Here is a 16,983-nt window from a genome sequence, read left to right on the forward strand (position 1 = left end):
ACTAGTTGAAAGAAAAACCTGGTGACACAAGGGGGGGAAATTAAGTAACTKTTGTCTAGCTGTTCAATGAACTAAAGATTGTTAGGAACTGTTAGTAAAAACAAAATACAAGTTCAAAGAAAAACTTGGTTAGCAAAGGTATATTTTTGAAGGAACACGTGTCTAGCGACCTGTTCACTTYATGTTATTACAGAAGTTAGTATTTTTATTCTCATTTGTATTGACTAAGCACCTGTAAAATACTGTAGAGCATTCGGGGGGTGGCCCCAACCAGGACTAAAACTTAGGTCCAGCTACTCCCAACCCCTTAGCCATTACGCCAAATGTTCCTTAACAAGATCGCAAGGTGTTACCCCTTTAGCCTGCATTTGCACAGGCCACAGGCACAAAGCAGGGATGGGGGAGGCAGGACAGAACAGTTTTATAAAAAGTAATAGAACCGTAAAACATTGCTTGCATGTTTTATTAAATCATTGTTGCAAAATACAAGAGCAATCAGTCTTTTTACACAAGTATTTTCTCTTCAATGGTATAAGTATACATTTTAAAATGCAAACATGGCAGCATAGATACATTTTATGCACATGGTAGTGGGGAAGAGCATTGGATGATAAGTCCATATTTGTTTAAATGAATGCCGGTAGTTCTTTTATTAGCATGATACTTTCTTGCATGTTCATTAATGGGGACAAAGAAAAAAACATGATACAAGGAGGAGAGATCTACTGAGATATCATGGTGGAGCAATAACCAATAAGGGAGAGCGAAGAGTTGGATAGCAAGGACGGGGAGATGGCTGTTCAGATAATTGATGGAAATCAGGCAAACAAAGATTCCACAGGAGGGGAAATTGGTGCAACAAGCAAGACCAGAGAACGCCAGGAGGAATAGCAGTAGGGAGAATGAGCTGAGGCAAATAAAAATGTTTCAGCCACCAGAGGGCAGAGGTGAGGAAATTGTGCATGGCGATTAGTGCTAAAGAGAAGGATGTAGAGAGATCAAGCCCAAACTGCAGAAATACTACCTCACCCACAACATTCATTGCTTTCAAACAAAAACTGTCAAACCATTTGTTACACCTTGGTGCACACTTTCTTATTAGTCTGGTTGTGCTGCAACAGTGTTTTTACATCGAAGTACATTGCTGACAACAGCAGTAATAGTTTAAATAATAAGGGTCATTATGAACATTCATTACAATTCATGAGGAAATACAGCAGTGTGGTGAGGGGCATTCCAGTTTAAGTACCACATTTACTGAAATCAGAAAAGGCAAACTGAGAAAACGAATACCGATATTCAAATAGACAGAAAACAAAGAATATCCTTTCACACAAATATGACTAGTTTGATTACATCTATTAAAAAAAATCTGATTTTAGGCCACAATAAGTAAATGGTTGTCTCAGATAAACAAATTCGTAGCTATCCTATAAAAATTCTATAATATTGGCAACAAAATAATAGGTGCAGTAATTGCATTTTAAGAAACATTGTATTGCTCGTCTTCTGTGCACATAAATCCAACCTGTTTTAGAACACATACTGTAGTGAGTGCAGATTTACGCTTAATTGATCAGCTTTCTTCAGAAACGGTTTCCTTAATTTCTCCAAAATAAAGCAGATTAACATTTACATACTAAAAATGACGCTTTCAAACATGAAGTTAAATACTTTTTCACAAAATAAAATCTGTGTGCTTGTTTTTAAAAAGGTCAAAAAATAAATAAAAATAAACTTGAGGCACTTCAAAGGTATAGGCTTTGCTAAAATAATTGTGAAGGCTAGTTAGCAATAGTTAGCATAATAGATAGCCAATTTAAGATGTTGACATCCTAGGAACCCAAGGCATTATGCATACTCAATGTAGTGTGTGTATAGTACAGGTATGTTTGTAACTTTGCATCTGAAAAACTGGGTTAGTAGTGCTATAAAACAGCATTCGTGACCTGATTTTCAAATGATAAAGTAATCCCTTTTTCCTTGTTGATAAACAAAATCAATAAATCATATATTGTACAGAAAACAAAAGACGTATCCTTTGATGTACAAGCTAGTTCAACCTGTTGATGTTTCAATCAGAACAAAAATAAAATACCATTGAGGTAGCAGTTTACGTGTTCCTTGGTTTTATCTTTTGCCAAAATTGTGAAACTTGAAGACTGACAACATGATTTGTGTTTTCATTTCAGCTTCCAACTCCATGATACAACTCCATGATAAATGTAAACCAATTGACTGCAGTGTAGTCCATCAGTGGGCCAACAGGGACGAGTCTATGAGTAACTTGCAATGACTCATGATGATCACATACACTACCTYTCAAAAGTTTTAGAACACCTACTCATTCAAGGGTTTTTCTTTATTTTTTACTATTTTCTACATTGTCTTCACTATTATTCTACATCAACACTAAAGTGTTAAACAAATCAAAATATAGATTTTAGATTCTTCAAAGTAGCCACCCTTTTCCTTGATGACAGCGTTGCATACTTTTGGTATTCTCTCAACCAGCTTCATGAGGTTGTCACCTGGAATGCATTTAAATTAACAGGTGTGCCTTATTAAAAGTTAATTTGTGGAATTTCTTTCCTTAATGCGTTTAAGCCAATCACTTGTGTTGTGACAAGGTAGGGGGGTATACAGAAGATAGCCCTATTTGGTAAAAGACCAAATCCATATTATGGCAAGAACAGCTCAAATAAGCAAAGAGAAACGACAGTCCATAATTACTTTAAGACATGTAGGTCAGTCAATACGGAAAATGTCAAGAACTGAATGTTTCTTCAAGTGCAGTCGCAAAAACCCATCAAGAGCCATCATGAAACTGTCTCCCATGAGGACCGCCACAGGAATGGAAGACCCAGAGTTACCTCTGCTGCAGAGGATAAGTTCATTAGAGTTACCAGCCTCTGAAATTGCAGCCCAAATAAATGCTTCAGTCACAAGTAACAGACATCTCAACATCAAGAATTCAGAGGAGACTGTGTGAATCAGGCCTTCATGGTCAAATTGAAAAACCACTACTAAAAGGACATCAATAAGAAGAATACTTGCTTGGGCCAAAAAACACGAGCAATGGACATTAGACCGGTGGAAATGTGTTCTTTGGTCTGAAGTCTAAATTGGAGATTTTTGGTTCCAACCGCTGTGTCTTTGTGAGACGAGGTGTGGGTGAACGGATGATCTCCACATGTGTATTTCCCACTGTAAAGCATGGAGGAGGAGGTGTTATAATGTGGGGGGGCTTTGCTGGTGACACTGTCAGTGATTTATTTACAAATCAAGGCACACTAAATCAGCATGGCTGCCACAGCATTCTGCAGCGATACGCCATCCCATCTGGTTTGGACTTAGTGGGACTATCATTTGTTTTTCAACATGACAATGACCCAACACACCTCTAAGCTGTGTAAGGGTTATTTGACCAAGAACGAGAGTGATGGAGTGCTGCATCAGATGACCTGGTCTCCACAATCCCCCGACCTAAACAAAATTGAGATGGTTTGGGATGAGTCGGACTGCAGAGTGAAGGAAAAGTAGCCAACACGTGCACAGCATATCTGGGAACTCCTTCAAGACTGTGAAGCTGATTGAGAGAATGCCAAGAGTGTGCATCAAGGCAAAGGGTGGCTACTTTGAAGAATCTCAAATATAAAATATATAACACTTTTTTGGTTACCACATGATTCCATATGTACGTAAAATGTATGCACCCATGACTAAGTCACTGGATAAAAGCGTCTGGTAAATGGCATATATAATGAAATAGAGAAGGTTTTCAGAGATAGAGATCAACTAAAATCATGCTAAAATCATGCTAAAATCATACTAAAATCATGCTGATGATGCTTGTTGCAATTGACTCGAGACCAAAAAGATTGTTACCATGCTGTTAAGAGTTTGGGGTGTTTGTTTGTGCTTCTTTTTTCTTGTGCTCATCTTCATCATCCCCTAGGAATAGCAGGGGGAACATTCCGAGAATGCATCCGATTGTGACTCCAATGCCTTTTCCCTGAGAAGAATGCATGTCTGTTAGGTTATCATAACTCTTTGAACATGGATAACTAGTAACCCAGCCATCCTCTAAATATCTCAATTTATATATGGCCAGTTTCTCATAACCAGATTTAGATTTTTAGTCCAGTACTAGGCCAGCCCATAAAGATCATTTCTAAACACTCACCATGTGGGAGCTAACCCTGGTCTGCCACATGTCTGCCTGCTTGGGGGTCAAGTCAGGAACCTGCATCCCTAGCCTGGAAGCTAGGATTTCCACGTATCCTGCAAGACTGCCAACAGAAGGACAATATAAGAAACCCAGCTATGGTAGTCATGTACATTTTTTTTTATTACCCTTCCATTTCAAGGTCAAATTTTCACAGAAAATAAATTCACACACTAATTTCATAATCATACCAGTCTACCCAGTAACGTGTGACCCCCACCCCTGAAGTACTTGCACGGCTTTGATAGTTCTATCGCAGTCTAAATATTAGACCTAACGGAGGGGTGGTTGGTCCTCTTACCCAAGTCCAGCCAGGTCTGAAACCAGGTTCCCAAGAGCTGCAGCTGTAACAGAAGGGGAATAACGGGTTTATGCATAGTCTTTCAACCAAATGATTCTCAAAATCAGTTCAATCTTTTTCAATACAACTGCTCCTGTTCTTCTGATCTTTGTTTAAACATGTAACAATGCTGAGAGGCTGTTGACACTTAAAAAAAGTTCAGCTACTGTCTCTACAGTTTGCAATTAGATCAGTGTACTGAATTGTATTATCACTCCATTTCATTAGCATCAGGGAGCTCTCAAAAGTCAGCCACAATATTGACCAGCCCAAGGAACTACTTAGATCTGGCTGCTTTAAACCCTGACAGCATCGTGAAAACGCAGCTTGTGCATCACACTGGGATAAGGAGCAACCATAAATTGCACTGTGGTGAGGATGTGTAGTGGCACTATATAATAGCACTTGGTAAATTATGGATGAGATGAGCCAATTTCAAGCACAATGCATTCAACTAGATCGATATGTATTAACATGAGCCAGCATTAGACAGCGCTGACTATGAGAATTGGATTTGGCAAGAATCTATATGTTCTTGTACTCACTGATTGAACCGTATTTCTTGGATAGTGGTGATAATGCAAAAGTGAACCCCAAGGTGCTAGAGTGGTCCAGGAATTCGGGTTCCACACACTAGTGTTGCTTCCCAAAATTTGTTTTTGTGTACTGAAAAGTATTTTTGGGGAGCATAAAGCAAAATGTGAGTATCTCAGGCTAACGAATCCAAAGCCTTGCAAAAGCAGTTGTCTGGGACTGATCAGATGTGCTCAATCAGTTAAATACAGATTCATTTGGCATGAGGGAAACATATTAGTCTACTGCCTAAACAAAAGCATCCCACAATTCTCCGGAGATACTTTATCCCAATTGTAATAGCTGCCGTAGCCCTCAATGGAAAAAGCAGACATCAAGTAAACAAAAGTATTTGCCATTTGAAGAACTCCATTCAGGGACAGTAGCCTACATGCTTCCAAAAAAGGAGCCTACAAAATCCATCAGGCCCCACAGTGGAGGGTAAAATGAATGCCATCTACTGTCACAGGATGTGGAATTTACTAGACTGGGTATACCATCATCACCTTCCAAATCAGATGGTAACCCAATATGTACTTCTGGTTTCACTCTGAAATCAGGATAGGGGTATCTTTTGATGTGGTATCCATAGCAACAGTTAATGTACCCCGTTGGTAAGAGGCTGTCTAGACTGTTTATTTTGCTCTTTTGGTTATACTGTAAGATAACTGACCCCTGTAAGGCTGTTTTTTTACATTTTATTTAACCTTTATTTAACTAGGCAAGTCAGTTAAAAACAAWTTCTTATTTACAATGACGGCCTACCCCGGCCAAARCCGGACGATGCTGGGCSAATTGTGCGCCACCCTTTGGGACTCCCAATCATGGCCGGATGTGATACAGCCTGGATTCGAACCAGGGACAGAAGTGACGCCTCTTATACTGAGATGCAATGCCTTACACKGCTGCACCACTCAGAATGTTGAAGTATTCCAAGTCGACCAATGTCCATTGAGGGAGCTGCTGCTACATTTCAATGTTTCAGATCACAATCAYTCTTACCTGCCATGGTCGATAGTCCAAAGGTGACCCCTATAGACAACTCAATCTGGGTTCCCTAAAAGTCAAAAGCAGAAATATTACATTGACAATTGTTTCTTGGTGTTAGATATTCATGTTGACTTTCAAAAACAAAACAAATCTCAATGCTCCCATTTATCCTCCCATAGACCATCTACAATGTGAAATACAAAATACATTTCAAATGCTAATTTAAAACTAAACAATATGTAAATTCAACCACCTAAAAAAGTCATACCACTTACTGCCGCAATCATGATGGCATTGTCCAGGAAGCCAAAACCAATGAAGGGGATTGCATTGTGTAGGAGCACTGAAAGCAAAATTGTAAATAATATTAAAAATAAAAATATTCTTATAGTTTGCTGCTAAAATKAATCTGTCTTGGGAGTTGTCTCCATCATGTGAATAGGAATGTTCCTGTTGAGTGATGCGAGTGACTGACACTACCCTGTCACTAAGTGACTCCCACATGCTTGTTTGTYCCTGCGTGTACTGTATGTTTATGGGGGCAATGTACTACTGACAATTTCTATACTGTCAGACAACTTGGCAAAAACTAGCTCAGTACCACTGTTCGAAAGCTGACACTGACTGTCATTTTCAATGGCTGACTCAAACATTTCCCTACACACACACACACACACACTATATTGTTGGTTATTTTAAGATAAATAGCACTAGGGTAGAGCGACTGGGAAACAAAGCTGATAAGACAATTAGAGACTCATTTCCAAGGTGTATAATGTGGCTACGGAAGGGTAGACCTCTGATCCCACTGTGAAAACTTTTGAGCTATAAATATCTCTATGGTACAAAAAAACATTTTATTCATAATTTTAGTGACAGCTTTTATCTTACCGTATCTGATCTGAGCTTGAGTAAGCGGTGAAGTCTCTTGCGTCTCTGAAAGGCAAGAACATCAAAAACATAAACAATTATTTGCAAAATTATGTGCACTTGGGGAGATCTTTCAGATCCTAATCCACCCTAATWTTTTCTTCCCGAAAAGCTTGGCACAGAGGTGTTTCTGCCAACTTTCCAGCATATTATTCACTGTATAGGCCTAACGTTGAATGAACAACTCCGCTCTAGCCAAGAGGTGCCAATATTCAATGGTCTTGGGAGAAACAAATTCTTGGGTAGGATATTCAGTAAATGTGTTTAGAAATTATTGTACTACTAGTCAGTCAACTGTTTTGTGGGAGTGAATGTGGACAGGCATGCACGACTCCCATTACTCTTATCATATACCGGTAGTTTCCCCCCCCCATTCATTAGCAGTAGTCAGGTTTTGGAACCGGTTTAGGGAACAGAAAATAAAAATTATTAGAGTAACAGAATCAAAACCGTAAACGAAAGTCCCGTCCCCCCTAAAGGCTTAGACTTTCAGGTTAAAAAGGAACGACATAAACCAGGTACTTTTTGGGGGTTCCAACCAGTTCAGAACTTTATTTTGCTGTTCAGAAACAGTGGAACAGAAACAAAAAAATAAATAACGTTTCTGTTCAGAACGAAGCGATTGAAAAATTATTTTGGTTCCAACCCCTGGTTGTGATAGTAGTAGCATGGGTCCAGAATGGAAAGGTGATTWATTTCCATGTCTCATAAAAGAGATTGAGTTTGCATTTGGTCACTAGAGCAGGTTGCACTCTGGGACAGTGGCCAGGTGCATCCTGCGTGAATTAWGGGAGACAAATGCCGTTAGCCCCAATTGGGTCCTTCATTAAGAGTTCYGTTTTAAAAACAAACACACAAACCCCAGCACAGCGCTAAGCAGATTCACAACTCTATATGTGACCATGGTTGGAATAGGTCAAAGATGCTCCCTTGAGACAGAGGGGTTGGGGCGCTATTTCTGGAGGGGTAACCCAAGACTAGGGTGAGGTGACCCCCAACTGAAGCAGTTAAATGGGAATGGAAATACAATTGATGTCATGAAATAGCCTACTTATRAAATCAAAAGCAGCAGGCCAAACTGCTCATGAGTGCACAGCTGCTCATAAAAGAGAACAGGTTTTCAYTGTGGACTATAGAACCCACAAACTTATGTTGTGACTGAAAGAAAAGTGCTTGAGGGAGAGTGAAAAATGAGACATGAATGTCCAGAGCCTTTTACCTTTCTAAAACCAATAATAAACATGTTGGTAGTGACTGAGGAAACAATACCATCTGGCACAACAAAGGCTTATGGTTTGATTTCATTTCTGTTGACTCATGGGGGAAAAAGACTGGGAGGATGGGAAAATATCCCAAAACTTCTATGACTCCAAAATTGATATCTGTGCAATCTGCAGCCAGTAGATATTCCATGAGAAATAGCATAAGGCTACATGTAATCTGCCACTCCAATGTCCTCCACTTCATTCATTTCAGAGGAATCAGTGAGACCTAGACAACATAATTTTAGAGCGATATCAACACTGCATTCTAAATGACCTTTCTGAAAAACTGGCACAGCAGGCAGCAGTGCTGCGATGATGGGTTTTTTCCCTCAGAGCTTAGCTGGAGTGGTGCATCTGCCTCTGCCTAATTACAGAGCTGTCTATTCATCTCGTCTGTGGCAATCGTCACCATCTGCCAGCTGTCACAGTTCTGAGGAACTGGCACTTCTCCAGCAGCCAAAACATCAGATAAGAGTAGCTGTACCTGCTGCTAGGAACCAAATTGGAGAAGAGGTGTGTTTGTGTCTAGTCTCCGATGGCCAATTTAGTCTCCATAAAATTWGTGAAAGTAAATATATCCTAAATTAAATTGGAGGGGAAAATATGGAAATATGTGCCAACATGTTTTGTTTGCCAGTGAACAATGGGCAATGCAGCCAGATGCCATAGAGATTGTAAAATGACTACATAGTTCAAAAGCKAGAAATCTGCTAAAACGATTTGACTGAAATTGGCGTTGTAGACAAGACTATTGATTGCTTTTTAATGGCTTCTAAGGGAGAGAAACTGCATTTATTCAACATACTTCTGACCACTCCAACTTGTAAACCAACTTATTATTGGTATATTGGCATAAAATGCTGAGACATGGTCTTGCCATTACAGATTTGGTGCTGGGTGAACAGTCAATCATCCCTTGATCTGTTCATTATGATGCTTGGCACAGTTGCATTCCTGTTTGCATTCCTGTTTGGATAACAGGTTTATCATTTCAAAGAGCCGATTARTACAACGCCATACTACCTTGATATTCAATGCAATTTCTGTGTTAAAAGCTGTTTAAGCTGATGTCGTAATCACATGGCTTACAACTAGTGACAAGATTGTCAAAAAAAATACTTAAAAGTTATTTGAATCACTAAGCGACTCTCCTGGAGATTTCTTGTTGAACATGAAGACAGAGTGACATGGAACAAGGCAGCAGTATCTGACATTCACATCTCATGACAGGTGACTACAGTGCATTCGGAAAGTATTCAGACCCCTCCCMTTTCCACATTTTGTTACTTTACAGCCTTATTCTAAATTACTTTTCTTTCTTTTTCTTTTTTTWAWWKKKKKKAWWKCCCKAYYWMGMSMWYSKYMMGGYWMMRRMMTTTRYWTMMRRTMMRCCSMMMWWWWWWWYMTTTTRRTRSMWWWKKWTTTTTWWWWTTTTTAATCTCAATTTCCATCTACGGACTGAACATACTCTCCTGCAACCCACCTCATCCAATGTGGTATGGATCTGCTATTTTTTTTATAGTTTAGAACRGYAACCCCCTTCAGGAGCTAGCCAGCTAACTAGCTACTAGTCAGTTAGCCTCTGCTAGCGGTCATCACCGTTAACTCGGACATCTGCCAGCCTCAGCCCGGTCAATTCCTGCCAGTCTGCACAGCACGATATCAACCCAGAGCATATCGGACTGCTTTTCTCTACCACATCCCCGGATTCCTACCGCAAGCTCTGAACCTTTACTCTGGATCATCGCAGCTAGCTAGCTGCTATCCGAGTGGCTACTCCTGGCTAATGTCTCTGTCCCGAAGCAAGCACCAGTTAGCCTCGAGCTAGGCCCATCTCCCGACGACCCGAAGAGATCCATCAGACAATTCCTGGGCTTCAATAACTCTTTTGCAAATTGGCCTGGACCCTTTGCAGCCGACACGGAGCCCTGCTGATCCACCAATGCTGGTCTGCCGATGTAACTGTCCGAGGGGGTTTCAACAGGCTCTCCCGTTGCGACGTCCCCCTGAGGCCCATCTGCTAGATGTCAATCGCCGTGCCRCCTGCTCGCCTAGCTACTCACTGGACCCTATGATCACTCGGCTACACATGCCTCCCCCTAATGTCAATATGKCTTGTCTATTGCTGTTTTGGTTAGTGATTTGTCTTATTTCACTGTAAAGCCTCTAGCCCTGCTCAATATGCCTAAGCTAGCCCTTTTGTTCCACCCCCCACACCCCCCACCCCCCAGGTGACCTCACCTGGCTTAAATGGTGCCTCTAGAGACAAAACCTCTCATCGTCACTCAATGCCTAGGCTTACCTCCACTGTACTCACTAGAGGTCGACCGATTATGATTTTTCAASGCCGATACCGATTAATCGGCCGATTTAAAAAAATATATATTTGTAATAATGACAATTACAACAATACTGAATGAACACTTATTTTAACTTAATATAATACACCAATAAAATCAATTTAGCCTCAAATAAAATGAAACATGTTCAATTTGGTTTAATAATGCAAAAACAAAGRGTTGGAGAAGTAAAAGTCTTCAATATTCCCAGGTAAGAAGTTTTAGGTTGTAGTTATTATAGGAATTATAGGACAATTTCTCTCTATACGATTTGTATTTCATATACCTTTGACTATTGGATGTTCTTATAGGCACTTTAGTATTGCAAGTGTAACAGTATAGCTTCCGTCCCTCTCCTCGCCCTAACCTGGGCTCGAACCAGTACCCTCGAAGCAGCGTTACCCATCGCTKCACAAATGCCGCGGCCCTTGCAGAGCAAGGGGAACAACCACTCCAAGTCTCAGAGCGAGTGACGTTTGAAACGCTATTAGCGCGCACTCCGCTAACTAGCTAGCCATTTCACATCGGTTACACCAGCCTAATCTCGGGAGTTGATGGGCTTAAAGTCATAAACAGCTCAATGCTTGAAGAACAGCGACGAGCTGCTGGCAAAACGCACGAAAGTGCTGTTTGAATAAATGCTTTCGAGCCTGCTGGTGCCTACCATCGCTCAGTCAGACTGCTCTATCAAATCATAGACTTAATTATAACATAATAACACACAGAAATACYAGCRTTAGGTCATTAATATGGTCGAATCCGGAAACTATCATCTCAAACAAGACCTTTATTCTTTCAGTGAAATACGGAACCGTTCCGTATTTTATCTATCGGGTGGCATCCATAAGTCTAAATATTCCTGTTACATTGCACANTTACATTGTGTTGTTTAAGTGTTCCCTTTATTTTTTTGAGCAGTGTATATTTAAAAATCTGCCAAATCGGTGTCCAAAAATACAAATTTCCGATTGTTATGAAAACTTGAAATCGGCCCTAATTAAATCGGCCATTCCGATTAATCTGTCGACCTCTAGTACTCACATCCTACCATACCCTTGTCTGTACATTATGCCTTGAATCTATTCTTCCGTGCCCAGACATCTGCTCCTTTTACTCTCTGTTCCGAAAGCACTAGACGACCAGTTATTTTAGCCGTACTCTTATCCTACTCCTCCTCTGTTGATGTAGAGGTTAACCCAGGTCCTGCAGCCTCCAGCATCCCTCCCATTCCCCAGGCGCGCTCAATTGTTGACTTCTGTAACCGTAAAAGCATTGGTTTCATGCATGTCAACATCAGAAGCCTCCTCCCTAAATTTGTTTTATTCACTGCTTTAACGCAATCTGCCAACCCGGATGTCCTAGCCGTGTCTGAATCCTGTCTTAGGAAGGCCACCAAAACTCCTTAAATTTCCATCCCTAACTATAACATTTTCTGACAAGATAGAACTGCCAAAGGGGGTGGAGTTGCAATCTACTGCAAAGATAGCCTGCAGAGTTCTGTCATACTATCCAGGTCTGTGCCCAAACAAATCGAGCTTCTACTTTTAAAAATCCACCTTTCCAGAAACAAGTCTCTCACCATTGCCGCTTGTTATAGACCCCCTTTAGTTCCCAGCTGTGCCCTGGACACCATATGTGAATTGATCGCTACCCATCTATCTTCAGAGATCGTACTGTTAGGTGACCTAAACTGGGACATGCTTAACACCCCGGCCGTCCTACAATCTAAGCTAGATGCCCTCAATCTCACACAAATTATCAAGGAACCTAACAGGTACAACCCTAAATCTGTAACCATGGGCACGCTCTTAGATATCATCCTGACCAACTTGCCCTCTAAATACACCTCTGCTGTCTTCAACCATGATCTCAGCGATGTAATGGGTCCGCGGTGAAACGACCACCCCTCATCACTGTCAAACACTCCCTAAAATACTTCTGCAAGCAGGCCTTTCTAAATCGACCTGGCCCGAGTATCCTGGAAGGATATTGACCTCATCCCGTCAGTAGAGGATGCCTGGTTGCTCTTCAAAAGTGCTTTCCTCTCCATCTTAAATAAGCATGCCCCATTAAAAAAAATTGAACTAAGAACAGATATAGCCCTTCGTTCACCCCAGACTTGGCTGCCCTTGACCAGCACAAAAACATCCTGCGGCATTCTGCATTAGCATCGAATAGCCCCCGCGATATGGAACTTTTCAGGGAAGTCAGGAACCAATATACTCAGTCACTTAGGAAAGCTAAGGCTAACTTTTCAAACAGAAATGTGCATCCTGTAGCACTAATTCCAAAAGGTTTTGGGACACTAAAGTCCATGGAGAATAAGAGCACCTCCTCCCAGCTGCACCGAGGATAGTCAACACTGTCACCACCGATAAATCTACGATAATCAATAATTTCGATATGCATTTTTCTACGGCTGACCATGCTTTCCACCTGGCTACCCCTATCCCGGCCAACATCTCAGCACCCCCTGCAGCAACTTAAGCATGGGAAACAGTGTTTAAACCCTTTACAATGAAAGTCTGTGAAGTCATTTGATTTTTTACAAATTATCTTTGAAAGACAGGGTCCTGAAAAAGGTACGTTTCTTTTTTTGCTGAGTTTATGTTCTTTCCCGAAAACATAGCAAAACGACAATCTGTTTCAGTAACTATCATTAGCTAGCTAACTATATAGCTAGGTGTCATCTAAAATAACCCTAATTTATAAAACAGTTCTTATTTGATTGACAATAAGGATTAGCCACAATAGTGAACTCTGCGGTTAGCCTTCAAAATAAAGGTATGGCATAATTCTATTTGTATTKATTTGCTTKACTGTCAATGACATACTTTTATCTTGAAAGCAAACCGCAAATTCCACTATTGTCCCTAATCCTTATRATGGCTAGCTTCACAACACATAACCCGGTCCGGTCGAGCCTCACTAGCCAGATGAAGCTAGCTGGCTGCTTATAAGGTTAGCTTAGGGCAACAGGGTTAAGTAGCTGGCTAGCTATTTATTTTCATGAACTGAAGTTCAAGTTTAATAGGCCAACAACAAGTTGCAACCTAGCTAATACTTACTCACAAGGATTCCTAAATCATTGCTAAGAATAATMAAAATGACTGCAGTTTCTACTGGTCATTGTTTTCAGGCTGGTTGTATTGGTGCTAGCTAGGTACCACGCTAAAGCTAGCTAGCTACTCCAYAAATTGCAGTCGAACAAATGATGCTTTATTACCAACGCGGTATCGTAAAAACATAGTTCGTGGCCGGTGTTTGCAGAGTTTTTTGTACAGCTTTGACAGTGCTACTATATCTTTTTTGACACGCAAAGACCCAAACAGCATTCCATAGTATGTATGTCGTGAAGCTAATAGCAGTGACGCTATTACTGTAACTCCGGTAGGGCAACATCTGAAAAATTGTGTACCGGTGCTCAACCAGTCGGCAAAAGCCAATATCACCCACGACAGAGAACGGTTGATTGTCAAGGGCAATGAATTCTATTATCTTGGCTTTAATGGATTTCGCCTTGAAGTTGTCTTGCAGAAATGTTCTTACTATTTCAAATGACTGCTCGATCCACACAATAGAGATTGTGTAGGCTAGGTTAGGAATGCTGTGTTGCACATGTAGCGCAAAATTTTACGTGGCGTCATTACGTCATGTACCTACGTTATATAGGTATGCACGGTAGCTTTGACATCGGTTTTTAACATTGCCYTTAAACTAGACATTGGGCCGAAACCGATYTTGGCATTTTTGTCTAATATCGGCCGATRCCGATWTGTTCATCGATATATCATGCATCCCTAGTAGAAATGGTAAGATAAATTGGCATTCCACATGAGAAAGTTTGCCGACTCCTCATGTAGCATATTACCGGTATCTTCAGGAGAGTAATGTCAGAATCTGCAAAAGCCAGCAGGGGCGGGAGGAGAATAGTTGGGTTCAGGTTAAGTTTTTTTTTCTCTTCTGCTTATCTAGATCTCTGACACCCTCGAGGCATCAAACCGTAAGCTTAAAGKATCAGACAAGCTCAATGGATATAGTTGATTTTATTAAAACACATAGGGTGTGTCTATGTGGAAAAATAGAGTACATTTTTTTTTGCAATCAATTGGTTGAAAGAATAGGCAACTTTCGGTCAAACAAGTTTTTTTTTAAAGTCGGGGACAGCCTTGGTATTATAGTCAAAAGTTTGGTATATTGGCCCAAATTCTTATCACGCAATAATTACTCCAAGCTTGTTGGATGCATTTGCTTTTTGTTTTGGTTGTGACACTGTGGAGCCGGCCGAGAGATATGGCTCAGAAAACATACCTCAATCCAGGCATGAGAAATGCATTGTATTCTGAATAGTCACAATATACCAAATATTACACAGAGAAGTACCGTCAATCTTCTCTGTTTAACAGTTGGGGTACGTTTTCCAAGCCATATCTCACGCAGGCTCTGCGGCATCTTAATCTAAATCTGGAATCCTATTCATCCACAGTGCAGCTGTAAGCAAGTGGACTGAATCTATTCTGGTTATAGAAATGGGAGAAGGGGCAGGTTACAGGCAACGCCTTGGAAAGAGGTATGAATCATAAAAGTGTCTCCTAACCCCACCCAAACGCCTTATGAAAATGTTGCTTTCTATTTGAAAAGGAGCAACACGCCCACCATGATTATATATTTTTTAAGCAAGCTTAAAAAGATTACCGTTTTGACTTCAATGGCCTTCTTTTAACCTTGCTTTAAATAAAACAAATAATGTTCAATGATGGGCCAGCGTTGCGCCTATTCCTTTTCAATGATTGTATTTTTTGGCTGCACCCCTACTCACTCTGGTTGGGCGCCCTCCACTTATTTCTACTCATCTCTGTAAGATATGGCCTATAATTTATCTGAAACAATATCAATTAGTGACCCTTGAAATTGGACATAACTTGATTACAATAACWGTTTTTATCTTACCTTGTGCTATAGCTATGGACTCAAAGCTCTGCAGTTCTTTGAGTAAACATGTTCTTTCTTTGGGGTGAAGGCTGTAGATGAATTCTTTTGCTCTTTTTGGAGAGTTCAGGTGCTCCCGCTGCTCGTTGAGTCCGAGCGTTCCCATCCAACAGCTTTGCACGTGGGACACCTTCAAAACCTTTCCGGCAGTGACACTTTCCAGCACTGCCCTTGATGAGACTGTGTATCCTAGAGTTCTCTGAAGACAAAGCTTGAACATTGTGGCAAAAGGGGCAAATGTGTTGTTCGTACAAATAAAAAATGTGGGTGTATCCCAAAAGCCTTCAAATAAAATGGATAGGTTCTCCCCCAGTTTGACATTGAACAGCACTGCCAACCAGCCAATTCGAAAAACTAGCTAGTTTACWGTAGTAACGTAAGTAGCCAACATTGAACGCGTTAGCGTAATCATGAGAGCAGTCAAACTAGCCAAACCACACTAGCAAGTAAAGTTAAACTAGCTAGCTATTATTGCCAAGTTGCAACGTTACTTTGTAGATAAAGTAATGCCCATGCAAAGTGAAAGTCCACTCTTCTATTATTTTGGAAATAGTAATGTAGTTAGCAAACTGCAGTCGACTCCTGTTGCATTTCTGGAATAATATATTACTAAATGTGCCTGGCAAGACAGAGCAGTTCGCGAAAGGAAAACAATAGCTAGCTAGCCAACTTAAGCTAATTGCACAAAACCGCATGTCAAAGACTCTGGCATGCCTGCTAATATGAGTCGACGACCCGTAAGAAAATAATGTGGCATTTGCGGGTCCACTCTTTTTGGCTTGAGAAATAAGCAATTTCACTGCAAACGTCCGTGCAATTCCTCAGAAAGTCTTGATATGGCCCAAAAAACTGATCTCAATGTTTTGAGCCGAGTCGTCGACTGGAAGCCTTCCTCGATTACTTCCACTTGCGACCCATGTAGTTTTTCTCCCAAATACCGTATGGTTTCTCTTCTCGTGTTCTTCCTCGATCATCATTTACTACATTGAGCTGACATTTTCACATATCATAGATATATTCATCTAGCTCGATTAATTATTCTTGCTACCACGTCTCCAGAGATATGTGTTGGTCCAAGTTTCATCATGACTGAACTCCGCCTCGAGTAGTAGTAAACSACATCTCCCAAAATGCAACACAAAACGTATCAAATATAAAATAAAAATGTCCAATGTACATACATTCGGCTAAATGGGCAATCAAATATCCAACAACTAGGGAATCATCCCGTGCTGTCTGTTTGTAAAGCAACGTTTATAAAAATGCTGTAATGTTACCACCTTGTGGTTTAAAACAGGATGCGCTACTCAAATTATTTCGAGGCATTAT

At 40.6% G+C, this 16,983-nt stretch overlaps 1 protein-coding gene across 1 annotated transcript; it reads right to left on the reverse strand.

Moving 5' to 3' along the window:
- Positions 1 to 445: 445 nt before the first annotated feature.
- On the reverse strand, positions 446 to 16,906 carry LOC111955314 (transmembrane protein 65). Its single transcript, XM_070436204.1, has 7 exons — positions 15,616 to 16,906; positions 7,023 to 7,067; positions 6,407 to 6,474; positions 6,144 to 6,198; positions 4,530 to 4,572; positions 4,187 to 4,292; positions 446 to 4,015 (listed from the first exon to the last, which is right to left on the reverse strand). The coding sequence occupies exons 1-7, from the start codon at positions 15,872 to 15,874 to the stop codon at positions 3,896 to 3,898; spliced, it is 696 nt and encodes a 231-aa protein (XP_070292305.1). The 5' UTR covers positions 15,875 to 16,906; the 3' UTR covers positions 446 to 3,895.
- Between the last annotated feature and the right edge of the window lie 77 nt (positions 16,907 to 16,983).

Source organism: Salvelinus sp. IW2-2015, linkage group LG30 (genome assembly GCF_002910315.2).
Source record: "Salvelinus sp. IW2-2015 linkage group LG30, ASM291031v2, whole genome shotgun sequence".
In the NCBI taxonomy this organism is placed as follows: Eukaryota; Metazoa; Chordata; class Actinopteri; order Salmoniformes; family Salmonidae; genus Salvelinus; species Salvelinus sp. IW2-2015.